Source organism: Trichoplusia ni, chromosome 16 (assembly GCF_003590095.1).
Source record: "Trichoplusia ni isolate ovarian cell line Hi5 chromosome 16, tn1, whole genome shotgun sequence".
Classification (NCBI taxonomy): domain Eukaryota; kingdom Metazoa; phylum Arthropoda; class Insecta; order Lepidoptera; family Noctuidae; genus Trichoplusia; species Trichoplusia ni.
Genome location: NC_039493.1, coordinates 7,668,173 through 7,696,111, shown reverse-complemented (window position 1 = coordinate 7,696,111; position 27,939 = coordinate 7,668,173). Strand labels below are relative to the sequence as shown.

Below are 27,939 nucleotides of genomic sequence, written 5' to 3'. Positions count from 1 at the left end.
TAATGCTGAAAGTATTCCCCTTACGAAAGAATTCGATTGACAAATGAGTTTAATAAATTCATACGAACCACATAATAACACGTGTAGCTCACACAAAAATGTAAAAAATAACGTGTACTTTAATCCATAAATGTCTGATAACACTCAATTTGCATATGAGTAACTCTGATAACATCGGAGATTAGCCGTTAAAGTTATGAGTTCGTAAAATGAAGCTTTTAAGATGTTGATAAAAAGAAATATGCGAAATGTAACTGCTGATCGATTGCATCATATACTTAGGGTAAAACAATCTTTGATTGCTTTTTCGGTGAGTCTCAATCCGTTTTTATTATGAATATAAATGTAGCACCATCTTTTTAAATGAAATGAATAAAATTATATATTTTTGGCACGTGCACCATGTCAAAATGTCGTTGTAGTTAGTGGCGTAGTTTTATAAATTGGAGCCTTTTTGTGCTGACCAAATAACAGGTCATAAAATATCTACTACCTGCTAACGCTTTTTAAAAAGCCTTTCACCGGTTTTTCAATTAGTATTGACCTGTATCAAAATAAGCCAATGATGTCGGCAACGCGTATCTCAAAAAATCGGTTGCAAATCTTTGACATGTTCGGTATTAAGCTAAATTGACATTTATGCATGTAAAACATGCTTGCCGAAAACTTTGATGTTGGCCAGTATCCGATTACAAAGATAATCTTGTAATTTTTTAACACTAATACATATTAAGATATTGTGAATCAATAATACCAACATCCATAAACAGTTTCATAGATTAACACAAAATCCTCCAAATGCAAAACAGCATTGTGGTCCTTAAATATAAATCAAATTTAAAATCTCATACAAAGACTTCTGAAAAAAGAACCACTAAAGGTAAACACGGATAAACTTTATAGGGACGCACTATCAATCCAACCGTCGCACGTAGGTAAGTAAGTAGGTGTCGAGTCCACATATCGCGTTATTTATGACATTATAAACGGTATCGGGAATCGCGCGCGTTTTGGACGCGCCCCGGGTGTGATGACGTATCTCATATTTATGGGGCATACGCGTTGTCCTAGCGTGTAGGTCGTGATACATCGCCGGCTTGCCCGATGGATGTTACTTACCATGTGGCACCCTATAGTGGGTGTGTAGGGGTTGGGAATGCGCCCTACGGCTTCGAAGTTCAGTATATATCTTGTAATGCGGAAGGAAATGTTAACGCGCCGTGGGTAACATTCTTTATGATACTGACTTTCATGGGAGAATGTGACATCCAGGCATGTATGCAAGTTTGAATCGCTTTATCAGAGGCACTCGAGGTAGATATGTTAACTTTTGTATTCACGAATAACAATAGCAGTCAGTCTTAAGTTATTCCTAAATTATAGGAACAAAAGTGCCGAAATGATACTCAAAATGCATGGAAAAACCTTTTTGCAACCTGCTTTTTGAACTCCGCCAAAAAAGTTTACTAGACATTCTAAATCTTACATACATCATCATCATCATCTAGGCCCGCTAAAACTCTACTTCTGAAGAAAAGCCCAACCCCAGATATCTCTCAGATTGGTCTATAACATAAATTAATTTCAACTAAACCCTATTCATTCTAACAAAAACAAAAAAAGCACAGAATCAACATCTTTATGAATCGATTTCGGAATCACAAATAAGTTTACGCCATGCACAACGATGGCGTGTTAACATGGACCATCAAAGTGCGTGCGAGACAGTTCAATACGACTGAATGGGATGGTCGCTTCTAGTTGTCTGCATCTGGATTTATTGGAGGACAATGTTCATCCATTCTGGTGCAATCAGAGTTATTGGAGGCATCACGTGTTAAGAAATGGGTCATTTGTTTTAACAGCGCTTACTTGGCTCGCGAAGACGGAGAGACTTGTAAGGTAGAGATTGGATATACCTATGTTATTAGGTTGAATCGATTGTTTTTTTTTGCAATATTTAAAGTAATTGGTGTGCATAACAGCTGTATAATCGCTGATGATGGAAAAGTATCTGCTGATCTAATTTCAATTTGCAATTTTTTTGTATGTCTAAAAAAATATTGAAGATTAAAAATTAAGATTGATTGTTTATGTAAACGGACTTTATGTTAATTTGGTTAAATAGTCTACCCATACAGCATAAAAAAGAAATCCAGACAGCGTCCATCTTAAATGGAAAATATCATTACCATTGAATTTCACATACATTTCGATCAACAAAAATGTTTAACCACAAAAGGCTTGCCAATAAGAAAAAGCATCAAATTTATTCAACATTACCTACTTTAAATACTTTTTATCTGGAAGTTCTGAAATAAATTGAGGCACCCGTGCCACCCAAGAAACAGAAAACAAAACTCAGTGTACTGTCGACGTCCCAGATATTCTATACACTAGAAATATTAACCGTGGCTACGTAAATACGCTTGAAAAGATATAAAACATGTAGACATTTTAAACATACTGGTCTTACGCTACGGAACGTTCGTCAACGTTTTCAACCCGTCTCGATATATTAGTATAAGTTATGGACGCCATTTGGACTTGTTACTTGTTGAGGTGATGAACAAGAGTTGAAATTCAAACTTTAATATATTATGACATTAAAACAATTTTCATCGCGTTCTTTCGTTTATCCAATACTCCAACGTCAAACATATTTAAAAGCGTAACCCCAACATATCTTCAGTTAGTTTCGCGTCCCGCCCGTATTCGCTGCCCGTTCTATTATATTGTCAATTGGGGACCTGCACGGGCCGTATACAATTACAAGATGTGTTCATCCCGCCGCAATCTGTCACTTGGACCCCTCTCAGTCTCACTATAAATAAAGTGGATTTATTTGCGTGCACCCCACTTAATTTATAGCTATTTTGGACACAATGTAGCGATGTGATATCCTACTGTAAAGTCCATGGGTAGAGTCTGTTGGGAAGAGCATTCAAGTTGAAGTCTTGTTGTGTCGCTGCTGAATATATTGGGGATTATCTTTTATTAAATATTTTTGTGTTGGGATTCTATCGATGTGAGATTTAGTGATATTTGAAATTGTTATCTAAGTATGATTTATGTTGAAGATGGCATAAATTATCTAAAATTATTGTGAAATTCTATTTTTTTTTATTTATGTGCCTTAATCGTTTCGACTTCGGTGGAGATTAAGACTTAGTCAACTTTGAGCCTTTTACCTTCAATGTCTTCCGTTTTTATCGGTATAAAACTAAAAACAAAACAGTCCAAATATATTTTTATATCCTGTTCCGCCTAACAATTCCGTACATACATTAAACGTAGCACTACCATTTTCAAACGTCACAAATTTTAATATTGACAACAATGTTTATAGTACATATAAAAAATAAAAGAGCAATTTGCTTATCATGTTATTCAAATATCAAAATAAAACACTATAATTATCTTAACAAACAAATTAAAAACGACATTCTCCAAACCAATAGCCAAGTAATTAATTCAAACAGGAACTTACAAATTATGAATTAACTTCCTAAGTATAGCGTTGAATTAGTGTCATAAATTATGTTGCGACATAAGTTTACACTTGAACGGGTTTAGTAATAGAATCTGGGTAGTGATTTAGTGCACTCGCCTGTCCACTGGCGCGTTTTACTGGCGCGCTAGTGTGTAATGATTTCAAACGTAAATTAATTCAGTTGATTTGCGAGTCTCGGCTTCTTAAAGGTAGAACAATGGTCTATGAGTATCAGTTATCTGTCTGATTTATATTTTTGTATTAATTTCATGCGTGATTTAGTATTAAAGCGAGTAATAATTTCAAATTTAAGTTAAGAACTTGTATAAATTACAGCAAATGGAAGGATACAATTTTTTTTTATTTTCTTAAAAATTTAATACGACGAGACTTTGTAGTAGGGAAAAATTAGTTACATTCAAATAAAAAACAATCATGCTGGTCAATGATATAATGACACCAAATTCTTTCCAAATAGCAATGACACGTTGTCCTCTGACATTGCTTTCTAAGTTAGATTAACATAACATGCAGGCCAAATAATAATATAATCACCAGAGGTCACAAAGACAACGATCAAACCAATATTTCTTAACTCCCAAACAACGTCTAACTACAAACATTAATTAAAAACTATTGTTACAGATAAACGGATCAGAAATTTGACCTCATTACACAGTTGCTTAACACATACTTAACTAAGGGGTGTTATAATGTCGCAAGATGCTTAAGCTGCGCACGCGCCGATCTATAATGAAATCATAAGTCACGATCTTTCTCAAACGATAGTTACCTGGAACAAAGGAAATTCGACTTTGGTGGACAAGAAATAAGATTGAATTTTTAACGTTCAGTGTCTGTAAAGCAAAATGCACTATATAGAGTTAAGTTGAATGGATCATTGCGAATTACAAAATAGTGAATAGCAGCCATTTAAGATCATTATATCTTTGTATTAAATATTTTAATTTTAGTACTGAGTAGGCTTAATTACTTCTTATGTTCGTAATGAGTGTTTCAATGGGTACTTAGAGTTTGTAAATCGATAGAACTGTGGTATAGTCTTGCCTTAGTTTTAATGGTAGTTTTTTATGGTTGTTGCAATATCGGTATCTCTAGAATTAAGCAATGGAGGTTGTTTGACAGAACGGTGAATTTCTAATCGCATAAGATGAATGGTTGTCAGTATATTGCTTTTTGTATTTGTATATTTGAAACAGCTGTTTAGTTTTTTAAAACATGGTGCTTGCCATGTCTTTAAAATTGCCAGATTTAAAAAGCTTTTCGAGTTTGTTATTGAGTCATATGTAATATTTTCAACCGACGCCAAAAAAGAGTAGAGACCTTATTTCTTTTTTCTTTTATACCCAAAAGAAGAAATAATATATCAAAAGTACTTTGTGAGTACTATATACAGAACAATAAAAATAATACTCATGTAACACCATTTAGAACGATACAAAAACATAGTCCATTATTAAGTGCCCAACTTACATAAAAGCTTTAAGCTCTACATACAAGCACAGACACTAAAACCTATTTACATATCATACCTATTAGCCTATAAGGTACGATATAAATAGGCATCTCAGCTGAATGCAGTCAAAGTTCAAATTCCATTGAGGTGACATTCACACAGTTTGTATACAGACAGCATTTATGTTAAGTACTAAGTAGCTGATATTGAAGGCCTCTCCTCAGCTTTGTAAAGTGACTACAACCTAGATTGGAATGAAAGTAATTTGTTTGTGGAGATTAATTTACTTTTTATATATATATATCCTTGGACAACTCACACACGGTTATCTGATCCCAAGCTAAGCAGAGCTTGTGTTATGGTAACCAGACAACTGATAAACTTACTTATATATTTCTAAATACATACATATTATAGATAAATTACACACAGACACCAGAACAAATGATCATGCTCATCACACAAACATTTGTCCTGGGCGGAAATCGAACCCACGACCTCCGGTATAGCAGTCAGGGTCGCTAGCCACTAGACCAACAGGCCCGTTGACTGTTTATTGTATAAGTAGAGAGCATGTCATTTTAGATATTTGCTGAAGTTAACCTCGATCGAGCTTTGACTGTTTCACGGGATTGAATTAAATGTATATTATTTAATCATAATTATGTTCATAGATGATTTAATACTGACCACTGTGTTCAAATTCTAATGTTGATGCATTTATTGGTGATTTTCTTATGTCAAATATCTCTATGTGTCAAGAAGGTTATTTTAAATTTTCACTTTAACTTAGCTAAGGCTACAGTAAAAATAATACGATTAAAATAAATGAGGTATGAAACTGTTACATTATACTAGTTCAGTGATATGCCTCTAACAACAAACTGTTATAGCAAGCAACACCTATACGACCTCATAAAGAACCCACTATGAACTCTACATCAGTAAACCGACCCGCCATCACTTACCCATGCGTCAACGGACACTCACTAAAATTAATCTGAATATTTTTAATCCAGATTTAAACCCGCATTACAGGGTGAAGAAAAATTTAGCTTGTGGCTCGTATCAATTTTGCAACACTTAACCTACTAAACATAAATATCAGGCCTATTGTCTTTCAGTGTAAATACCATATCTGTCAGTTGAAAAGGTTTCACTGGAATTATAGGGCTGATTATCCAACGAGCAAATTTTAACCTTAACACTAGGCCATCAAAGTCGGTTTTTGAATGGTTGGTGAGAATGTAGAGTCACTTATAATAAAAAGTGCGCATCAAAAAGTTTATTTTGCGCATTACTCCTGAAGTTTATCACTTTTATTGCCCATAAAGCGTGTTAATGGCAAGTTACCCATTGTAAATAGCATAACCATTTTAAAGGAGAAGTCATCTGAAATTACTTTTGTGCTCGTGATAACATGTAATGTTGTGAGAACACCGCCACGTATTTATTAGGGTCATTTTGACGAACAAATATTTGCTGGTGAGAAATTGTGTATGTATGTAGTTTTAAAATTGTGTATGTATGTAGTTTTAAAATTGTGTATGTAAGTAGTAAGATTGTTCAATACTTCTAATTGTTTTTGAATGAAAAACGCACTACTTTAAACTCTAATAATATAAAAAAACCGAAAGATCTCATCGTCTGCTACCATTAAGTTAAGTGCCTACTTAGTTCTCATTAAAGGATGTCAAAAACTAAGTTCACTGAAAGAGAACCAATGTTCTCTTCCACTTTTTCAAATTACTGTACAAATAATTTGAACTCAATGAAGTACAGTTTATTATGGTAGGTAGCTAGGCAATTATTCATTAGCCTGTCTTTTCCTTCTGGTTGCTGGATAAAGACCTAAACTCCCCAAACTATAAGTCGAGTTACTGAATTATTCAATAGTATAATATCAAAATGTAACCGTCACTGTAAATTCCAACAATAGCCAAAATCACCCGACGTTAACACCAAGTTTTCCTGCCATACATCACCAAATACCCAAAAGTACTTTCGAAATAATTTACAACGGACAAACTTATCAACAAACTGCAGAGTTAGGCATAAATAAAGACGTTTGGACTGTTCAAGTGACCACTCCGTCTTCCAAGATAAATGAACGAGATTGTCACATTATAGCGACAATGTTTAGGTACACCTACTCACTTTTTGGCAAACATTTTTGCATTTAGATGCATAACTCTACCCTTCATTTTGAACTCTATTTCAGAGACATTAAGATTTGAAAAAGAATGGAAGTTGGTTCAAGCTTTAATTGTGCGAATGGACAACGTTCTGAGACAAGATCAGTATAAATTTAATTTGTAACATAAAAACATTGAACAATGGGATGGTACATCGCCCTGTGCGTCTGTAAGGCGCCAGAAACTTCAAATCTAAGTTATGAGAGCATGTTGCTTGGCTCATTGAAACATATTAACGTTATAGTATTCGCATGGATTTATTAGGAGAGAAGGGCATCTCGCTAGATAGCATCTTGCTCTACGTCAACAACTAGAGCCAGTCATAGTGTATCAGATTTCTTCACATAAGTATAAAAACAATGTCTGCACAGTTGGCCTAGCGGTATAGGTCAATACGCCAAATCCACAGCGCGCGATGTGTCGCTGCTTCTTACACGCATAGGGAAAGCATTTTTGTGATGCTTGTTCTAAGTCTAGGTGTCTTCGAGCGAAGGATTCAATTTCTTAGTGTCTGCTTCATGTTTTATTATGTTTGATATTTTTTTTTACACCGTAGAGAGTCTTCCCATCTACCACCAAGCTGCATAATTATCTATAATAAACCGTGATAGCTAAAGTTTCCAAAAATAATGTTCGACATTTTAAATTGTCAATTGCCCGCTTTTGAAGCCGCTGATATTTATTCCTCTCAAACCATTTCATTGTTACCAGAATAATCAAGAACGAATTTCGGTCCTAAATTCTCAAAGATTTGGACTCCATATCTCAAGTGACGTTGTCATGTATAACGGTACTAAAGGACTCATTTACATCATAATAAGTGGATGTGTCTCTTACGCTATCGTCGTAATTTGTTTAGTGACATTTTGTGATAAAGTTTTCCTTGTTGCTGGTATTTCCGGCTGAGGAATGACTTGTGAGGTAACATGTCATAATGTTATGCTTGATACATATTTTTTAATAAGGCTTGTATCTGAGTTGTGATTGATCTTTTTGTAGTATTAGCCGAAGATAATGCTGCTAATACTACAAAACGGAAACGTAAGGTCTAAAGTTTTTGTTGCTTTTATTTTAAGGGTAGCTGCAATTTTTGAGTCCTATGCCCAAAGGGTAAAAATGATATCTTTCCTAAGCTGTCCGTCTGTCACAAGGCTGCATCTCCTGAACCGAAATATGTAGGCAGTTGATTTTCCTTAAGTTGTATATACGTTCTGTGAAAATGAACGGCTTGGTTAAGCAATGGTTCCTGACTAGTGAGGAACCATTAGGATCGTGAGCCCAACTTACTCTGGGAGGATTTTTTTTCCTGTGTATTCGAAGTATTCATTGTTTATAACATAGATTGATGATTTTGCTGCAAATCAAGTATAGCGTATGAAGAAGATATAATCCATTTTAGCTCTATACCATTAAATAGGTAACTAGTTAGTCACATCTGGTCTCTTCATTCTCCGAGAAATTTATCAAACACAGTTTAACGAAGTTTATTCTAATTCGCAGTAGACGTAACAATTTTATATTCATTGAAACCACAAATATAGATAAGTTTAGTATGAAATGAGATGTCACCGAAAATCCCTTTAAATTTTCCTTCCATGACTCAACAAGAAATGGAATTTGTAGTTAAGGTCATCAACCTTTTTCATTACAACCTTAGAGCGTAGGTATTATGACAAAATTCTATCTATTTAAACAGTTTTTACCTGATGTTTGGTTTATATTGTTTGCTGGATTTTGTTTTAACTTGTTCGAAATTCTCGAAAAGAGACAGTGACTAATATTTTTTTTAATTTTATCATACTCATTTTTTTTCACTTTTAAAAGAAAATAAAAAAGAGGATTTGTTTAACTCAAAAATTCCCTTAGGTCTTCGTCTCAAAGCGGGCTAACTTTGAACTTTATTTTTAACTTACAATTTATTAAGTTGCTTTATTGTTTTATTTTGGATCTTAATTTACGATTAGTCACACCTCCCAATTAATACTAATAACTGGTTCCTTTGACTTATTATTTAATAAACGATATTTCGGACTAAGTATTGTTATAAGGAAATAAAGGAACAATTGAGAGTCGATTTATCATTCTGTGCAGTGTTCCTAAGGCGTGTATTTGAAAAATGTATTTTTAAAAGATGATTATGATTTTTATTTTTGGGTATCAGTAATGTAAATTTTTAAAGTTTATTCAATTATTTTCACAAGGAGAAAGCTTCATTCAAATTTGCACCCAGTGTGTATTTTGAACCAACAAGAGAGATAAGTATACCTGATATATTCAATTTTTGTATTTTGCCCGTATTGTTATCATCGACATTTGGGCGGTACGAAGTTTGCCGAGTCTTGGTTATATAGCAAAGTCAGCTAGGTACGAGTAATAAATGTAGATACCTACTTTCCGGAAGACATAAACAATGATGGATTTTAGAATATTTACTAGGATGAATAGAAATATGGTAAAGACATTATGTAATACATAGATTAGTAAATGATGTAACGGTTTACTCACGCGTATTTATCGGGGTAGCCCGACTAGTTTCGGACCCAACCGGAGTCCTTAATCATGAGCAGGCGCGGCGGGATCGTTACATCATTTAATAATGAATTAGTCTCACGATAGTTATTATAAAAATAATACATATATATCACACAAATAATATGAGTAGATTGTATAATCTTAACGCCTGCAGAAAAGACTCTTGACCACGAAGTCACAGAAACATTCCAAAACATATATTTGTAACATAAAAATAAACAAAGAACATTTTCACACTCATTAATATTTAACAAGAAGACCGACATTACATAATTCTCGCACATATTTCTTGGCTACACACGTTTTACGAGCCCGTTAATAAACAGAAAAGAGAATTCCTTCACGAAATTTTTAAGTTGTATGTATTTTGGTATGGAGTATTAAAATAGCGCTGTTTTTTTCACAAATTTCCATTTTAAGACATCAATATATAAAACCTCTTGAGGTGCGTTTTGCTAGTTTGCCTCACAAATATTTGTACCTTTAATATTTATTACAGATTTTTTTGTTTTATGAGTAACTATAATTAATTGCTAGTATAAGTTCTACCCCAAAAAGCTTTTTTAAGCCCCTTTAATAATATGTGACTGTAAATTCAAAAATGTTGGTTAATTTTTAATTTTACTGTCAAATCTTAGTAACAAGCAAAGTAACAGGTAGAGGACCAATAACCTTAATAATACGTATTTTAGGACCTAGCAGTTGCCAGCGACTTTGTCCGTGTGGTTGGTATGATTTATTTGCTATAAATTTTCCTAAACATCTTCCAAATTTTTTTTCTGCTTTTCTCCTAATATTTATAGCGTGATGATATATGTATATGTATTATTGCCTTGCTAAATAAATGTGCTACCTAGCATGTACAGAATTTCTAAAATCGGAAGGGAACTTCTCGAGATTACAGCGTTCAAAAAAGCTATTTCTTCAGCTTTATAATCTTACATTATAAGCAAGGATAGTATATAATATAGAGATGTTTGGAAAGCCAAGCCTTTGTTTACTTGAGCGTCACATTCATACAGCATGCGTTGCCAATGTCAACGACTGACCTCGTATAAGGACACCATTAGGATTCGTAAGACAACTCGCTCACCACCATACGTTGTTCAAATAGTATGAAATAGTTTCAATATATCTATAACATAATATATTATCAATATAAAAAATATCAAAGAAAATTGCCCTTTGCCTTTCCTACCAATAAAAATAATATATTCTGTACCATTCTTAAATATAATAAATTTATTTGTTTATACAAGATAGACACAAAGGTATTCTTATTGAATCACTCCGTCAATTAAATCCACCATTGCTACTCAATTTTCAAGTTGATTATTTTGATACTATTAGTCTTCCGTTATTTTATATTTTACAAAACATTATTGAACTGGGTCTGTGTGTTTATAAATGACGACAGACTATCCGATACCAGCTAACCAATACAATAATTAATCAATTCATAGGTCAGGTCGTACTAAAACTCACAGCAATACATCTAATCAGAAACAGACAAATTCATTTTAAAAACATACGCCACTCGCAATTAGTAACACCATAAGTGAAAACTCCTTGATCGCAAACAAAAATAAAAGAGAGTCGACTATTAAAACATAAATTCTCACTCAGACTTATCTTGACTATTGTTCCAAATAATCTGAATATCCAATCCAATTAAAAATCTTTAAGATAACACGTATGGAAACTAAAAGGCTAGAAATGTTTCGCTTTTTTTTTGTTTTTAGGTTTTTATTGTGATTTTAATTGGTATTCGGCAGAGGCCTTTGATAGCGCCGATATTATTTGGATTATTTTAAGTGAGTGTGGTCACAATTAGCGAACACTAATTGAATAATAAATACCTTTCTTTGTTGTTTCAAAATATCTTGCGTGGTTTTGAAATATCAAGATCAGAAGTTTTTATTTCTATTAGGCGTAAAATCGTCGCATCTACGTAAAATTACAGAACTAATGTTTCTAGGTGCGGGTTTCCAAAATGTCATTCAATATATGTAATACAAAAAAAGCGAAGAACTTAAAAAGAAAAAATAAGATACACTGAACGTCTTGAAGTAAATAATATTTTGAAGTAAAATAAAAAGTTTGCAGTTCTTAAACGTTTTCTTATCACGTATTACTATATTTTTATGATTAAACATTATTGCCAACCCATAACATTTATAGATAGCTTTTGGAATGGCCGTATATAGGCTGATTTTACAGCTTTATCTCTCAGGACCGAAAGTACAAGCAAGAGTGGACCATTCTTTACGGCATAAAATACAAAAAGAAAAACGCAAGAACACCTTATTAAGACATTAACTACGCACCGTACATTTTCTTTATTACTCGAATATCGCGTTGTATTCGCGTAGGCATACGCCCACGTTACAACTAAGTTGCGCAATCAGTTGCAGTTTGCAACCGATCGCGATCGTTGGTCACTATACATGGAAGTTGGACATGTAGCTCTGGTATTTATTTTTGAAATAAATATTAGCTAATTGTAAGTAGGAAAAGTGACAACGAAATATAATAAAAATTTGGTAAAGTACAGGAAGTTTGACATACGTGAAAAAGTGTCCGATGGTATAACTAAGAAATGAAATAACTTTTCAATACATCACAGGGTTAGACTCGAAAATAAATGATTTTTGAAATCGGAATTTCAATTCCATAAATTACATAATTCAAATTCCAAATATCAAAATCATATATTTAAATTCGATCACTAAGTACTTAGCATTTTTCGAACGTCGAAGTCGACATTGGATATCACGCTAATATTCCTGACTTCACCGCTTCTTATATGCTTTGGCTGAGCAGAAAGACTCACTTTACGTGTATTATCGTAGAATTAAGCTCTCAAGGATTACACCTCACCATCATTCAGGAAAAACACGAAATTTCTGGCTTAAATGAAGCCATTGCCGAGTTATAACGATACTACGAGTGCTATTGTCATACCGTGGGTGTATTGGACATGCGAAATACTAATATTGCGGAATAAATAGCCTATTTAGTACAATAGAAGCGATATTACGGCGGTTTATGGATACTGTATACGTAAAAGTTAAGGTTTTGTTTTATTTTTAACAGGCATTTAAAGGTCGTATTGAAAAGCAAAACTTGTCATAGAAGCTGTTGGATAGACTTTAAACTTTTGAGTTTTTTTTAAGTAAAAAATGAGAAGGACTGGTTAAGCCACACCAACTACTACTAACAGCTATCGATGCACTCAAGTTATAAAAACTTGACAAAAACCCATATCAACTTATCAACGTTCAAAGTCACAGAAACGACCGCATGTGTCAACGGTTCTCATCACGTATCTAATTATTTGAGCATTCAATATATGACCTTATGATGTCACTGATATTCCCACGTGAGACCGAGAATTGTAAGTACAGTCATCACTACAACTATGTCTATAACTAATTACATTTATAGAGAATCTTATGTAGTAATTATTAAATCATTAGACTTTACGTCATTCGAATTGAATATGACTGGATTGAGTGCGATGCTATTTTGCTTTTAGTATTCATTTTGGCTGCAAGTTTAAGGACAAGAGTGCAGCAAGGAGGTTTTATGTCAAAAATACGTTTCAATTAATGATTAAAGTGTTCTATGAATAACAACCTAAAAAGAGTTATTTTATTTATTTATTTACAATATTTGTACAACGGATTTAATGCCTGAGGCTTTCTCTACCAGTCAACCATAGGGCGATGCGGAGATAAATTTTACTGAAAGATGAATTTATTATTATGAAACCTCGCTCACTTATAAAGTTTTTTCCACAGTTATGTACCAACTCAAAAGTCTTTTTTTATTCCCAACTGTACTTACTGAGATTTTAATGAGATGCCGTTTAAGAACAAAGTTAGCATTTAAAGCGTCACATTTTAAGATTCGCCGACTTCATGCGAGTGAAGCCTCATTTGTTTAATTCAAAGAACAAATAAAGTTCCACAGTCAAGATATCTTGATATTTAAATCTGCTATCGAAACAATTAATAGCTGTTGAATAAGCGAGATAGCACTATATACTGTGCAATGCACTGCTCTGCTTACACAATATTTATTTCGGGTGGCGAATTATTTAAGCATTCCGGAAGCGAGGTGATTCCGAGGTGATTCCGAGGCGATTATTTAATCATTCCGAGGTGTCAACCCCTTTGGGTTGACAGCTCGGAAGGGAGTCTCAGACTATTACTGACTAAAACCCACCCAAGCTCTTTCCTTTGCCATCGTGCTACGGGACCACGGTAACCCTTTCGGACAATCTCGCTGCCCCGGCAGGCATCAGCCCTAATGGACACCACAGAGCTAGTTAACAGTCTCGCTATCATACTACGAGGTCTAATAAAAAAAAATAGAAACAGATGAGAGCCTGATTCAATGCAATCACCAAATTTTATGACTCGATACAAACGTTCAATGAATGTTAATATGGGGAATAACATTTTTTTTAGCAAAAGATGTGACTCACTATTTATTGTTGTTCTAACTGTGAGAGATTTTTGTTGGTGACGTCATTGAAACGGGACATTATTACATGAGGTTTAGGTTTATGTTTTCGTATTTTTATGTATTCAGCCCGTTCAGTGCTTAATATGTTCAATGTAGGTATGTGATTGACAAGTAATTTCTACTGTATCCCACACAACACACGACAAATAATTAATAGGTAATCTTTTTTCATGGGTCGAAAACGAACTTACGAACCCGGTATAGCAGTCAGGGTCACCTACCACTAGACCAGCAGTCGATACAACTAAACAATAATCCCAATGACATCAATACAACAAGCCAATGATTGTAACCGATACTTATAAAACACATTAACGATCAGACAGGTTGACGATTGATTAATTATAGGCTGTTAATTAGTGCTTGTCTTGAACTGTCTTCCACCATGAAATATGTTAAATGCTTATGACAACTCGCATCGGTTTACCTCACAGACTAACACTACAGCTAATTATTGCTGACATCATGCAATTGAAAGTTAGCTAATAAATGAGCAAATTAACTGAATTACAAGGGTTTTATTATGAACGATAAAAATATATTGTAAACAATTACATGATAATGTATTCGTGATAATATACTATGGCTATGTCTGCAACTTGTGATACGCATTTAGTTTATTTCGTAAAAAAACTACTCTTAAATCATTGGTGAATCAATGTCATAAGATAATTAAAAAAATATCATAGATTTAAAATTATTACTCATCTAGCTGTTGCCCGCGACTACGTCTGCGAGGTTAGAAAATATGTATGTATAAGTTATGATTTATACCTGCCCTGTTTTTTCCACATTTTCCATTGTATCTTCGCTCCTATTAGTCGCAGCGTGATGGTATATAGCCTAAAACCTTCCTAGATCAATGGTCTATTCAACACAAAAAAAAATCAATTTGAACCAGTAGTTCCTGAGATTAGCGCGTTCAAACAAACAAACTCTTCAGCTTTATATATTAGTATAGATAGCTTCATATTAATATCCATTGTATTTTGCCATACCAAGGATAAACCATATCAAAAACAGAATCTCTAAAACAAGGAAGGATCCAAGTCATCACTTTTTACTAATCTCCAATCATATCTGGAACAGAACTAATTACTTTGAACAAAAACATAATTGAGTTATATCGGCTGTATGTTTTATAATTAGTCTGTGTAACATCTGTCAGTGATAAAATGAGAATAAAGCCTCGTTTAGATGAGGCGAGTTACTTGTGCGAGTTGTAACATTGCGGAGTCGCGGACCTCTAGGGGCCGGACGCCATATTTTGTAATGTTATAGGCTATTTGACTAAATCTGTCTATTCCGTCTTTCAGTTTTTCAAAAAATAAAAATGAACACGTATTTTTCATTTTATCGCATCATTATAAAGTTAAGAAGATTAAAAGCACTTTACGTGATAGAATCAATGGTAGTCGGGGCTTGTAACATCAATAGCTAGTAAAAAGCGTACTGGTAAGTGACGTCACATACCAGTACTCTATGTTATTTCATTGTTTACCCTTCCTTTTTTGGTTAACGAGATAAAAGAAAAGTAAGTATCAATTTTATTTTGGAAATCTGTCTGACAGACTAAACAAACAAATACCGTGTTGCGGGTGTGGAAAAGAGAGACATCTCTACACAATGTATTGCGCTATCATGCTTTACTTCAAGCTGGCCGGTAGACCCTCTAGGATCATTAGTGATACATTGCCGACAATGAACATCAACCTGTATGATATTTCGCACCTGATCTAAATGAGCCTTTATATTTAGACAATGGTCAGCAAGGTTATTGACCACGTTACTAAAATGGTATATCGATCCATCATAGTAATCTATAAATGTCCACTCCTTAATCGTTTTGTTATTTTTTGTTAAAGATTGTTGTAAGTGGAACAAACTCTTAAATGAGTTTACGATTTTATGATTTAATACTTACTACTATAATACGACTCTAGCCGTTTAGAGAGGGTTGATCGCATTCCTGCACCTGTTCCTATGTAACACCTAATCTTCTCACGCTCTTCACCGCGTCGTCATACATTGCTAACACACTCCTAATGTGTTTTTGAGTTTCATAAGAAAAGAATAAACATCTCGGTCTGTTTGTCTGTCTGTCCTTAGGTCACCAGGCTGCATCTTTGAACCGTGATTGTTAAATATTTGCAATTTTCACTGATGAAGACAAAGGCCGCTCTACATCCTAATGAAGGCCGTCAACCTTAATCAACCGCAAGTCTTTCTTTGGAAGGTGCTGGGTCTGGACGCCCAGGGCTCTAGAACACTGTCTAGATTACCTCAACCGCAAGGCTTTTTTAAGAAGGTGCAGAATGCCCTCAGGACTCTCATTAAACGCCAATTTCCAAAAAAAGCTACGATTAAAGTGATTGGGCAAAATTTCCCAATCAAAAACCTTTTAATGTCGGCATTAACCTAAAAACATATGTGATAGGTTTATAACGTTATAATGTCATACTTGTCTTACAAGTGGACAAGTGATACCTACGTCAGCAGTGCCTTTTGTACCTACTGACTTTTAAGAATTATTAAAGGGCAACTGAGAAGCTAAACCGGATTATTATTTTTACGTAAATAGTGTTTTAAAATCTATTAAAAATCGAAATACTCGTGTAAGGTTAAGTAATTAAGTAAGGTGTAGATATTGTTATCAAATATTAGCCAGTATGCGCCTACAAATTAATATTGAGAACTATGCTTCAGTTTATATAAATAAACCTAAACGATTATTTGATTGTACCGAATGCCGGTTAATGTATCGATTTGTCTATGACAACACTGTGAACGAATGACATTTAGTTTTGACGTGAAAATGATGCATTCTACTTTGTGAAATTGCACCGGTCAGTTGTCAGAAAATAAATCTATTTAAATTACAACCATCATCGTTTAATTTGCGATATAAAGCTGAGATCCTTCATCTCAGAAGTGGGATAAGCCAAGTACGCCCACGATTTTAAAGAAATTTCAATAAAAACAATAACCTTATAACCACGTGTTGTTGTTGTGCACGGAAGTTGGAGCATATCAATCGAATAGTAAATGGATGAAATGAGCGGCAATCGTAAGCGCAATAAGCGTAAACGTCGACGCAACCAAAGCAGAAATTCAAGATCAAGCAGTACTCATGAGCAGAGGCCGCGATCGGATGAAGATTCCTTGAAATCGCACGAGCGGCCTACGAATCGCCGTCACCGAAATCGGAGTCGCAGTCGGGACCAGTATCGCAGTCGGAGCAGCAGCTATGAGCACAGGCGACGTCGTCGCAGCCGAGACCGGTATAGGAAACGCAGCAGGCGAGGTCGCAGCAAACGCTCGAAATCCAGCATCGAACGAGAAACACCGCCACCGTCTGGACACGTGAGTTACCCCAATGTTCTTAATAGTGACACACAAGCGATATTTGCCACGTTGGTGGAAGCTTTAACTAATAGTCGACCTCAGGGTAATAAATTTCCCATGTTAGGTAATGTGATTCCAGACTTTGACCCTATGGTTAAGAGTCAGACTATACTTATGTGGATCAATAAAGTGGATGAGTGTGCAAAGCTTTACGGTTGGGGTGATGACCAGATAATACACTACGCCTTGCCAAAATTGACAGGGGTTGCAAAAACCTGGTATCAGGCTCTCCCATCTATGTCTTACTCATGGTCTGAGTGGAAGGTCAAACTGGAGGAATCATTCCCGAGCAGTGAAGACTATGCTGAATTACTCACCGAGATGTTGTCAAAACGTGTTAAATTTAATGATTCTTTAGAACATTATTACTATGAAAAAATTAATTTACTAAATCGATGCGAAGTTCACGGTAAACGTGCGGTTGATTGTATATTATACGGGATTGAGGATCGATCGTTAAGATTAGGTGCGAAAGCAGCAAAGTGTCAGGAACCGGAGCAAGTCCTTAAATATTTTCAATCAATTAAGCAGCAGCCTCGCGAACCTGACAGGTCAAAGGTTAATTATGACAAACGCAATAACACTACCTCGTCTTTACCCGTCAATAGTTTTAGGCAGACGGTAAATAATGGCGAAACTAAGACCACAAGATCACAGAATAAAATGTCGATTGTATGCTTTAACTGCAATGAACCCGGGCACTTCAGTTCGCAATGTACTAAAAAGATATTAAAGTGTACTGTTTGTAACAGATTAGGTCATCTGTCTATTAACTGTCCCAGACTCCCATCCGACTCAACCAATAAGAACGATATACCTAAGGATAAAGATGTCATGCGTATCGAAACACATATTTTGAATGATAGTAAATACCTAATGTATTTGAAACTTAATGGGGAACTTGTTCAAGGTTACGTAGATTTGGGTAGCCAATGTACGCTGATTCGTCATAGTGAGGCCACTAGGAGAGGAATTACGTGGACTGATAGCAACTTGCCAACTATGAGGGGAATAGGCAATAATATAGTGATACCATTGGGCGTCTCGAACGTCAATATTGAAATTCAAGATATTGTAGAAGAAGTCGACGCGTACATTGTTGATGATAGCGTAATCAAATATTCTGTTTTAATTGGACACAGTTTCACTGAGAAACCGGGTATAGTTATAACAAAAACTACAGATTCATTGATATTTGCTCGTGATCATCCCTTAAAATTACAATTAAGTTTGACAACCGATATTACGATACCCCCTAAAGAATTATTTCCGTTACCATGCTTCTCTGGAAACAAATATTCGGGCGCGGTCCGTGTTAATGGTTCCCTACGTGGTATGCCGCAAAAGGAATATTATTTGATGCCAGGTGAATATGAAATAGAAAACGGAGAAGGTAGAATACTGGTACAGAACTTTAGTGATAGTATAGTTAGTCTAAAGAGAGATACGCTTGTTACGCGAGCTCTCTGTGTCGGCGACTATTTAAGCGTAAATTCAATAGACTTAGAAAATTCTGACACTAGTTTGACTTTTAATTATGGTAAACAACTTAACGAAGACGAAGTTAACAGACTTAAAGAGTTGCTCAAAAGATATGAGATGTGCTTTTCGGATAACTTAAAAGACTTAGGATTTACTAGTTTAGTTCAAATGGAAATTGATTTACATGATTTGCGACCAGTAGTTTATCGCCCGTATAGACTGTCCCTTCCGGAGCGTAGACAAGTCCAGTCCATGGTCAACGAAATGATTGATGCGGACATAGTATGCGAGTCAAACTCACCTTATGCTAGCCCAGTCTTACTAGTTAAGAAAAAGACTGGTGAAAGCAGACTATGTGTCGATTATCGCGCCTTAAATAATAAAACCAAAAAGGAACACTACCCATTACCCATAATTGACGACCAACTCGACAGATTATCTGGAAATTCCTTGTTCGTGACCCTGGACCTCGCATCAGGCTACTACCAGATTCCTGTAGAGGCTAAGTCTCAAGACAAGACTGCGTTTGTGACTCCAGATGGGCAGTATCAATTTAAACGCATGCCATTTGGATTAGCAAACGCCCCTTCTGTCTTTCAACGAACCATGAATAAAATACTGTCAAAGGTCAGCTACACGATTATTTACATGGATGACGTACTCATTCCTTCAGAATCGTTTGATCAGGGTATGAGCCGTTTAGAGGAGGTACTTCAACTTTTAAAAGACGCTGGACTTACCCTAAAGTTCAAAAAATGTAACTTCTTTTACACTGAGCTAGAATTTCTAGGCTTTCATGTAAGTGGCGAGGGGATACGCCCAGGGACACGTAAAACGTTAGCTATAAAACATTTTCCCACTCCGCGAAACGTTCATGATGTCAGACGGTTTGTCGGCCTTGCTAGCTTCTTTCGGAGGTTCGTAAAAGACTTTGCCCTTATCGCTCGCCCGTTGACGGACCTCTTAAAGTCTAAATTCCAATGGAAATGGACCACTGAGGAGGCAGAGTCGTTCAGGATTTTGAAGGCAAAATTAATTGAACGTCCTATATTGACTTTATATGACCCTAGTTTAGAAACCGAACTGCATACGGACGCCTCAAAGCTAGGCGTTGCAGGGATTCTCTTGCAGCGGGGTACAGACGGGTTACTTAGAGCAGTGGCGTATTACAGTCGTAAGACAACAGCAGATGAGCAAAAGTTCCATTCCTTCGAATTGGAAACCTTGGCAGTTGTCGCATCTCTAAATCGTTTTCGAATCTATTTACTGGGGCTAAAATTTAAAATAGTCACCGACTGTAATGCTCTTCGTACCACTTTAACAAAGAGGGACCTTATACCGCGAATTTCTCGCTGGTGGATTCAGTTTCAAGAATACGATTGCGAAATTGAGTACAGACCCGGTTCGCGTATGGCTCACGTAGATGCCCTCAGCCGTGGACCTGTTAGTGAGCCTACTGATATGGACACTGAAAACGTTTTTGATGTTTTACACGTAGATTTACGAGACTGGATCGCTACTGTACAAGGTGATGATAGTGAGATAAAACGTATAAGAGATATTTTAGAAGATGACAAAACCAAATTTGTAGCTGACGTGCGTAAGAATTATCAGTTGAAAGGTAACTACGTGTACAAAGTTTTAGACGAAGGATTGAGATGGGTAGTTCCGAGGGGTTGTAGGTGGCAGGTGCTGCGCATGAATCACGACGATGTGGGGCATTTTGGTTTCGAAAAAACTTTAAATCGTTTAAGAAGCACATTTTGGTTTCCAAAAATGCGTAGATTCACTAAGAAATACGTTTCCGCTTGCCTGGAGTGTGCGCATCACAAAGCACCTGGTGGTCCCAAGGAAGGAATGCTTCACCCCATACCGAAGTTGGAGAAGCCATTCCATACACTACACGCAGATCATCTGGGCCCGTTTATTCGCTCAAAGAGAGGCAACATGTATTTGCTTGTTATTATAGATGCATTTACTAAATTTATTAATATACGTGCGGTAAGGGATACTAAAGCAACAACGGCAATCAAGGCATTTAAGGAACATTTTAGTTATTTCGGCGTTCCTTCGCGCGTCATAACGGACCGCGGTTCTTGTTTCACGAGTGCAAAATTTAAAAATTTTATTAATAAATTAAATATAAAGCACATCTTGAATGCAGTGGCTACTCCAAGGGCGAATGGACAGGTCGAGAGGTTTAATCGGACCATCATCGATGCCTTGAGTGCAAAATGTCATGGTAGAAACGACAATTTATGGGACGATTGCATAGGAGACATTCAATTAGGCATTAATACTACTATTAATAAGACGACGGGAAAAAGTCCGTCGGAGCTATTGTTCGGTTGTAAACTGATGAATGCATCTGAAAATGTATTGACGGATGTAATCGCCGAAGCCACGGAACGAGTAGACGGTGATGCATTAATAGAATTAAGATCGAATGCAAAGGAAAAGATAGAAAAACAGCAGGAATACGCCAAAAATCAGTTTGATAGACGTCGGAAACGTCCAACAAAGTATAGTGTAGGTGATTTGGTTAGGATAGAAAGAACCGTGATAGACAAAGATCATGTAGGAAAATCACATAAACTCCTCCCCAAATTCCAAGGCCCCTATCGAATTATTAAAATATTACCTAATGACAGATTTCTTGTCGAAGACACTCCCTTGACAAGAAAAGGTAAAAAGAGATACGAGAATGTCGTTGCATTAGATAAAATTTATCCATGGATGAACTTTAACGGGTATAGCAGTGAAAGCACTTACAATGATCAGAGTGAAGATACAGAAATAGACACAGATAGAGAATGATGCAACTTGAATAGACTATAAAATGTGAAATTGATAATATTATTTAATACGGTCGAATATGATATACATTATATATCGTATTTAATGCATTGGTCGACGAAAATTGGTCGAGTGTGTGTCATTATTAGGGATGTCGGTGGCATTCCTTAAAAATCGTATATGAGCAATTAGTGCAGATAATGAATGGCATGAGAAATGATGTCGCACAGTTGATTGCAAGATAGTGAGTAAGATCCTTTGACTCGAGCACAATTTGTCATGAACGGTCAGTGCAGATATTGAATGGTACCAAGATAACGGTGCCGCACAGATGACTGTAGATCTTGACAGATTGTGCAAGAATGAGATTGTAGAGCTGTTCATGTGAATTGAATTTGTGATTACAGATTTACATAGAATTACAGGTAATGAGAAATTTGAGTTGCGATGAGAAATTGTGATAGACATAGACGCTGATTAGATAAATAAAAATCCTACTGATGAATTATTGAAGAATTAACTAGTTTTAAGTATAAAGTAATTATTAGCAAGCACAGACTGTGTTAATACCAAATATCTCAAATAATTAAAGAATTTATAAAAGGAGTTAGCCCATAATATTTTGCTACCATTGTGAATCTATTTTTGTTTTATATTTCATTTATTGTTGTTTATTTAATGATCAATTTTATTTATTGTTAGTAGATATACACCTGTTCCTTTTTTTTTACTTTTTTATTATGAATTGTTTATTAATGATTTTATTTATTTACACCGGAGAAGTGAGAGGACTCACTTAAGCAGGATGGCCGAGTTGTAAGGTTAAGTAATTAAGTAAGGTGTAGATATTGTTATCAAATATTAGCCAGTATGCGCCTACAAATTAATATTGAGAACTATGCTTCAGTTTATATAAATAAACCTAAACGATTATTTGATTGTACCGAATGCCGGTTAATGTATCGATTTGTCTATGACAACACTGTGAACGAATGACATTTAGTTTTGACGTGAAAATGATGCATTCTACTTTGTGAAATTGCACCGGTCAGTTGTCAGAAAATAAATCTATTTAAATTACAACCATCATCGTTTAATTTGCGATATAAAGCTGAGATCCTTCACTCGTAAATATGTACTTATAGTTTTATTACCTACTCCAAATAATAGAGTAGAGAGTGATTCTAAAAATGGTTAATAATTATACCAGTGAAAAATGTGAAATCGTATCGGACATCGACAATTTTTCTGAAAAACCCTAAAAAAATTGTCCTAATAATATCACAACATTAAATTCCTCCTACATACATAAAAACTTAGCTCAACTCCTATAACTCAAAACAACGCCATCTAGCGACAACGCACCGAACTATCTGTCATGCGTCAAGTGCACGAAGTAAAAGTGAACGTAGCAAGCGGTTCCTAACGGTCCCGTTACTTGAGGTGCGGCGCCGCGTTCGCGCTGCGCTTGCGCATCTATTGATGTTGTCGTCAATGGTACAGTACTGTTATAATCCTTGTAATATGTGCAGTTATTTGTTTGAGTTATGGTGGTAAGTCAAGGTTTAATGGTATTTGACAAGGCTGGCAATTCGCTTTACTTTTGATTTCATATTTTTAAAAATACCGCTTCATGAATGCCTCAAAACTCGTTGATGACCACTCTTGTTAATATTTGTTTTTGCTTTAGTTTAAACCTACAACGAATCTAATGGCTTAGCGGTTATGTAACCAAAATAACTCTCGACAAATTTCTGCCACTTTTTAGTACCAAAATAACCATAAACAACCAATTCTCACTACACTAATAGCCGAGTGGTTGAGATCACCACGCCAAACACAGAGCGCAACGTGTCGCGGGTTCGAACCCGATAGGACAAGCATTTGTGTGATCCACGAATGCTTGTCCTAAGTCTAGGTGTCTTTATGCAAGGGACTTAAAATGTTTGTAAAACCTGCGACACAAGATTAAATTCTTTGATGCGGGAGAGGGATAAAAATAATAATTAGTACATTACCTTTCCCGTTTCTTCCTCTTAGTGGTGCTGGTTCCCTTAATGGTTCTGTACAGGGTCATCATCTTGACTGACGTATACACTCACACTGCACGTACACAACACTTCAATACATCCACAGAACTACTATGAACTCTACTATTCACTTAACTAACATTATATTTACACTAATCGTTGTCGAATTCACTTTTCTCACAGGAAATATCTGAAACAAAAGAGGAATCTTTATTAGAATGCGATGTTGTGTTTTTTATCTAATTATGTACATTTTATTTTATTTATTAATATTGCAATTTCTTCCTGCAATGAAATATGATATGATATATGATAATACTCTATAAAACCTAACCACAAGATGAAGTAAATAGGTTTAACAGCCCACGTATTGAGTAAAAGACTCGCAATATTGATTTACGAAATCAAAACAAACTTACAACACTTAACGAACGGCAAATAGCTTCGAATAACATATTATTATAGTTCACCAACAACTCTGAAGCATATAACTGTGTCTTACTTCAACATCTATATCTATACTTCTATAATAATATATAAAGCAGAAGAGTTTGATTGTTTGTTTGTACGGGTTAATCTCAGGAACTACTGGTCCAAATTGAAAAATTCTTTTTGTGTTGAATAGACGATTCATTGAGGAAGGCTTTAGGCTATATACCATCACGCTGCGACTAGGAGCGCTCACGAATAGGAGCGAAGATACAACGGAAAATGTGGCAAAGACAAAGAAAATTATTTATCATCGAGGGCTTCTGTTCAATAATTCCTAACTTATCTTCTAACCACGCGAACGAAGTTGCGGGCAACAGCTAGTATCATAATACATTAGAAAAACCAATAACTTTACGGGCACTTTGAGATCATAATTGCTTAGAAACCTTATGAACATCTCTATATAGGCGTTTAGTTTGTGGAAGCGAGACAAAGCTATACGTGATGTAGTGCCGTCTCAATTCAAAATGCAGTAGTTTAAATGGTATTGAAGTAGTAAAAATCATCTCAACTTGTGCACTGACATACATTTCGATGTTACATTATGTATAATTGTAAAATACGTACGTTTCGCGTATTGTGTAAATTTTAATAATACTGAATTGTTTTGCTGTTTTGGCAGCGGAGGTTTGTTTTCAAGAAATATTATTTATTTTATTCGGGAACAACCGGAAAGCTACCTCCAGCATACAAATAATTATAAGATGCATATATGTATAGATATTCTATTATAAGATGTCTATATATGAATGTAATAAACAAAATGTTGAATGCAAAAAAATATATTTACGGACGAACCCACTACTCCAGTCTGGAACTTATAACGAATATAAAAACCCGAATAACAGCGAAAGCCACTAAACGTCTTTAATACCGGAATGAAAGCTTCTAGTAATTTGAGAGAGAACTGCATTATTTAAATAAGCGAATAATCTATTATGCATAATATAACTAGTATTTTTTGGCGTGCATAGCAACGAAGATTTTTTCTTACAAATAAGATGATTTTGCAAGCTTGTTCTTCAAATTCAATCTTTCCTAAAACTTCAACATAAGTTGAAAAAATGTAGGAAACCTGGATTCAAATGTAAGTAGTATTTGGAATCGGTAACCCTACATGAGAGGGATTCAACATACAGAGACTCATATTCCATTTTTTTAAAAGCATATGTATCAGATTTATAGGAGAAATAGTGTTTTTTTTTTAGCACTGGTTATTGCTTTTACGAACTTTAACAGTAACAATTGAGTTTAGTGTCTACAAATCAGATTTAATTCCTTTCGATTTATCGTGCTTGCCCGGACATCGTCGAGAGAGAAAAAGGAGGCATTTTCTCAAGGACGTGTTGAGCCACGTCAAAATCCTACAGGTGGTTTAAACTTCGACAGCAGGTTTAACATCAACTAAAGAAGAAAGAAAAGGGAGACAAAAAAATGGAAATTTGTCCAGAGGTTGAGAGACAAATCGATACAATATTCACACGTATCAATATAATTAAACACCTAAATAAAAAAACTTATCGTAAAGTACCATCGCATTATCAGGGCGTTAGTACCAGCCCAACCGGTTCTGTGACCTACTAACCGAGTGCGTTCCTAATTTGCATACCAAGTGCTTGTATTAATTCGTCAGTGTCGAAAGCTCGTCTTTCATTAATGATCTTGTATTGAAATATGTATGCAAATACTTAAACTTTAAGACATTAGTCAGTTATCATGAAGTTTTGATCCATACTAATATTATAAATGCGAATATCAGTTTGTTTGTTAAACTTTCACGCCAAAAATACTTAGCCGATCATGGAACTTTGTATTTGGAGGGATAAGAAATAACATGAGGTTCGTTTTACGAGACTTAAAAAACTAGGGTGACTTATATTATGCTCTACTCCGATTCCTATCCACGGACGACCGCTAGTTTAAGCAATTTTTATTCTCTCACTGAACTATTTTTTTTGTAAGTATACTTATATTATGTTTAATTTATTGGCACAGTAATTCTACTTTATTTCGCCCGAAATCAATAAATCGAGTATTAAGAATTGATCATAATTTTATTTACTCGTGATATAAATTATTTTATCACGCAACACCAAGCAATCTACAATTCATCCGACATGCTATATGTATAATATCCTTCTAATCATATTATTATGTGCATTTAAAAATAATTTCTGCTCTTTAATGTTACTTGTACATGCGCGTTAAGGTTCAGTTAGATACGCGTAAGAAAAAAACATCGTATGGAAACCAGCATAAGCTTTTTTCAAGGGTATGTCAAACCACTTCAGGAGCCTACTGGCTGTATAAACGTGGACAGTTTATATTATACATCGTGATCCAATCCATATCAAAAGAAGTCGATCCAATCTTAATTTCCAGCACATACCTTTGTATCCTGCGTCTAGAGCATGTGACTTGAATGTTTGTGAAACCCCCCGCGACACAAGGATTAAATACCTTAGCGCGGGAGTCGTTTAAAGGTAACCGAAAAACAAATACCAAATAACATGCACGCCCACATGTTCAAACGGAACGACACCTCTGTATTAAGCAGGACCAGATTTCATAATTTCCCGTCTGACCTCTCACTCATATGGACCTTACATATAATTATCATGCCAAGAAAAACCAAGTTATCTGTGCAGATGGCAAAAATCCGAACTAAAATTCCGTCGAACATTTTAAACTTTCAATTGACAGTTCAGTAGGCAATGACAGCTATACTAGCGACACCGATAGCGAATTTTATAAGTTTGTTAATGTTGAGGCCCAAAACGGTCTAGAGGTTTATAACACTAGTATGAAGTCGTATGATATTGCATATCCGTTGAAACACTTTTCGCTTATAAAATATTCATATAAACGCACCTTAGAGACTTAATAGTAGCTGTGAAGTTGTGAATGTAATTTAATATACTTAGGTTACGCTGTTACAAAATAAGGTATTTTCAATTTAGTTAACACCTATTAAAATAGTTCATCTTTTATTTAATTTCATTTTTATTTCTGTATGCCAACTACGCGAAACTCATAATTATGCTTATAAAAGAGGATCATTCGCAGTTTCTACACAAAAACCACATTGCGACTTTATGAATTTTGATATCTATGTAGTACGTGCAAATATTCAGAAATTAGTAATGTTTACACTTCAAGTACTTATATTTAGAAACAAAAATGCATTTAAAACAAATCACGTAAAATTATTCCTTGACGTAACGCAACACCAATATGTCAGATGGAAGTACCGTCGCTTGCGCATATCTGAATAAATACCGACGCGTACGATCAATGAAATAATGCGTTCACGTAATGATATACTCTAGTGATTTAATCGTTCTACATGTGAAGTAAAATAGTGATTAATATGCTAACGAGGTTTCACTGCCATGATCTGCTTTGATTTATCTTTTTGCAGCTCTTGATGGAACTGGAAAGGTGTTTACATTAGAATATGGTTTTATACGTTGCGCACGCTTACTTTAATGTATTTTTATGTTA

The 27,939-nt window shown here is 35.1% G+C and overlaps 1 protein-coding gene across 2 annotated transcripts in view; it reads right to left on the bottom strand.

The window, feature by feature from the left end:
* LOC113502131 overlaps nucleotides 1-27,939 on the bottom strand; it is a 194,204-nt gene that overhangs the window by 147,896 nt on the left and 18,369 nt on the right. For both annotated transcript variants that reach the window (XM_026883510.1, XM_026883511.1), the window contains exon 2: nucleotides 23,932-24,133. In XM_026883510.1, coding sequence (XP_026739311.1) covers nucleotides 23,932-23,993 — 62 coding nt within the window. In that variant the 5' untranslated portion in view covers nucleotides 23,994-24,133. The remainder of the gene's footprint in view (nucleotides 1-23,931; nucleotides 24,134-27,939) is intronic.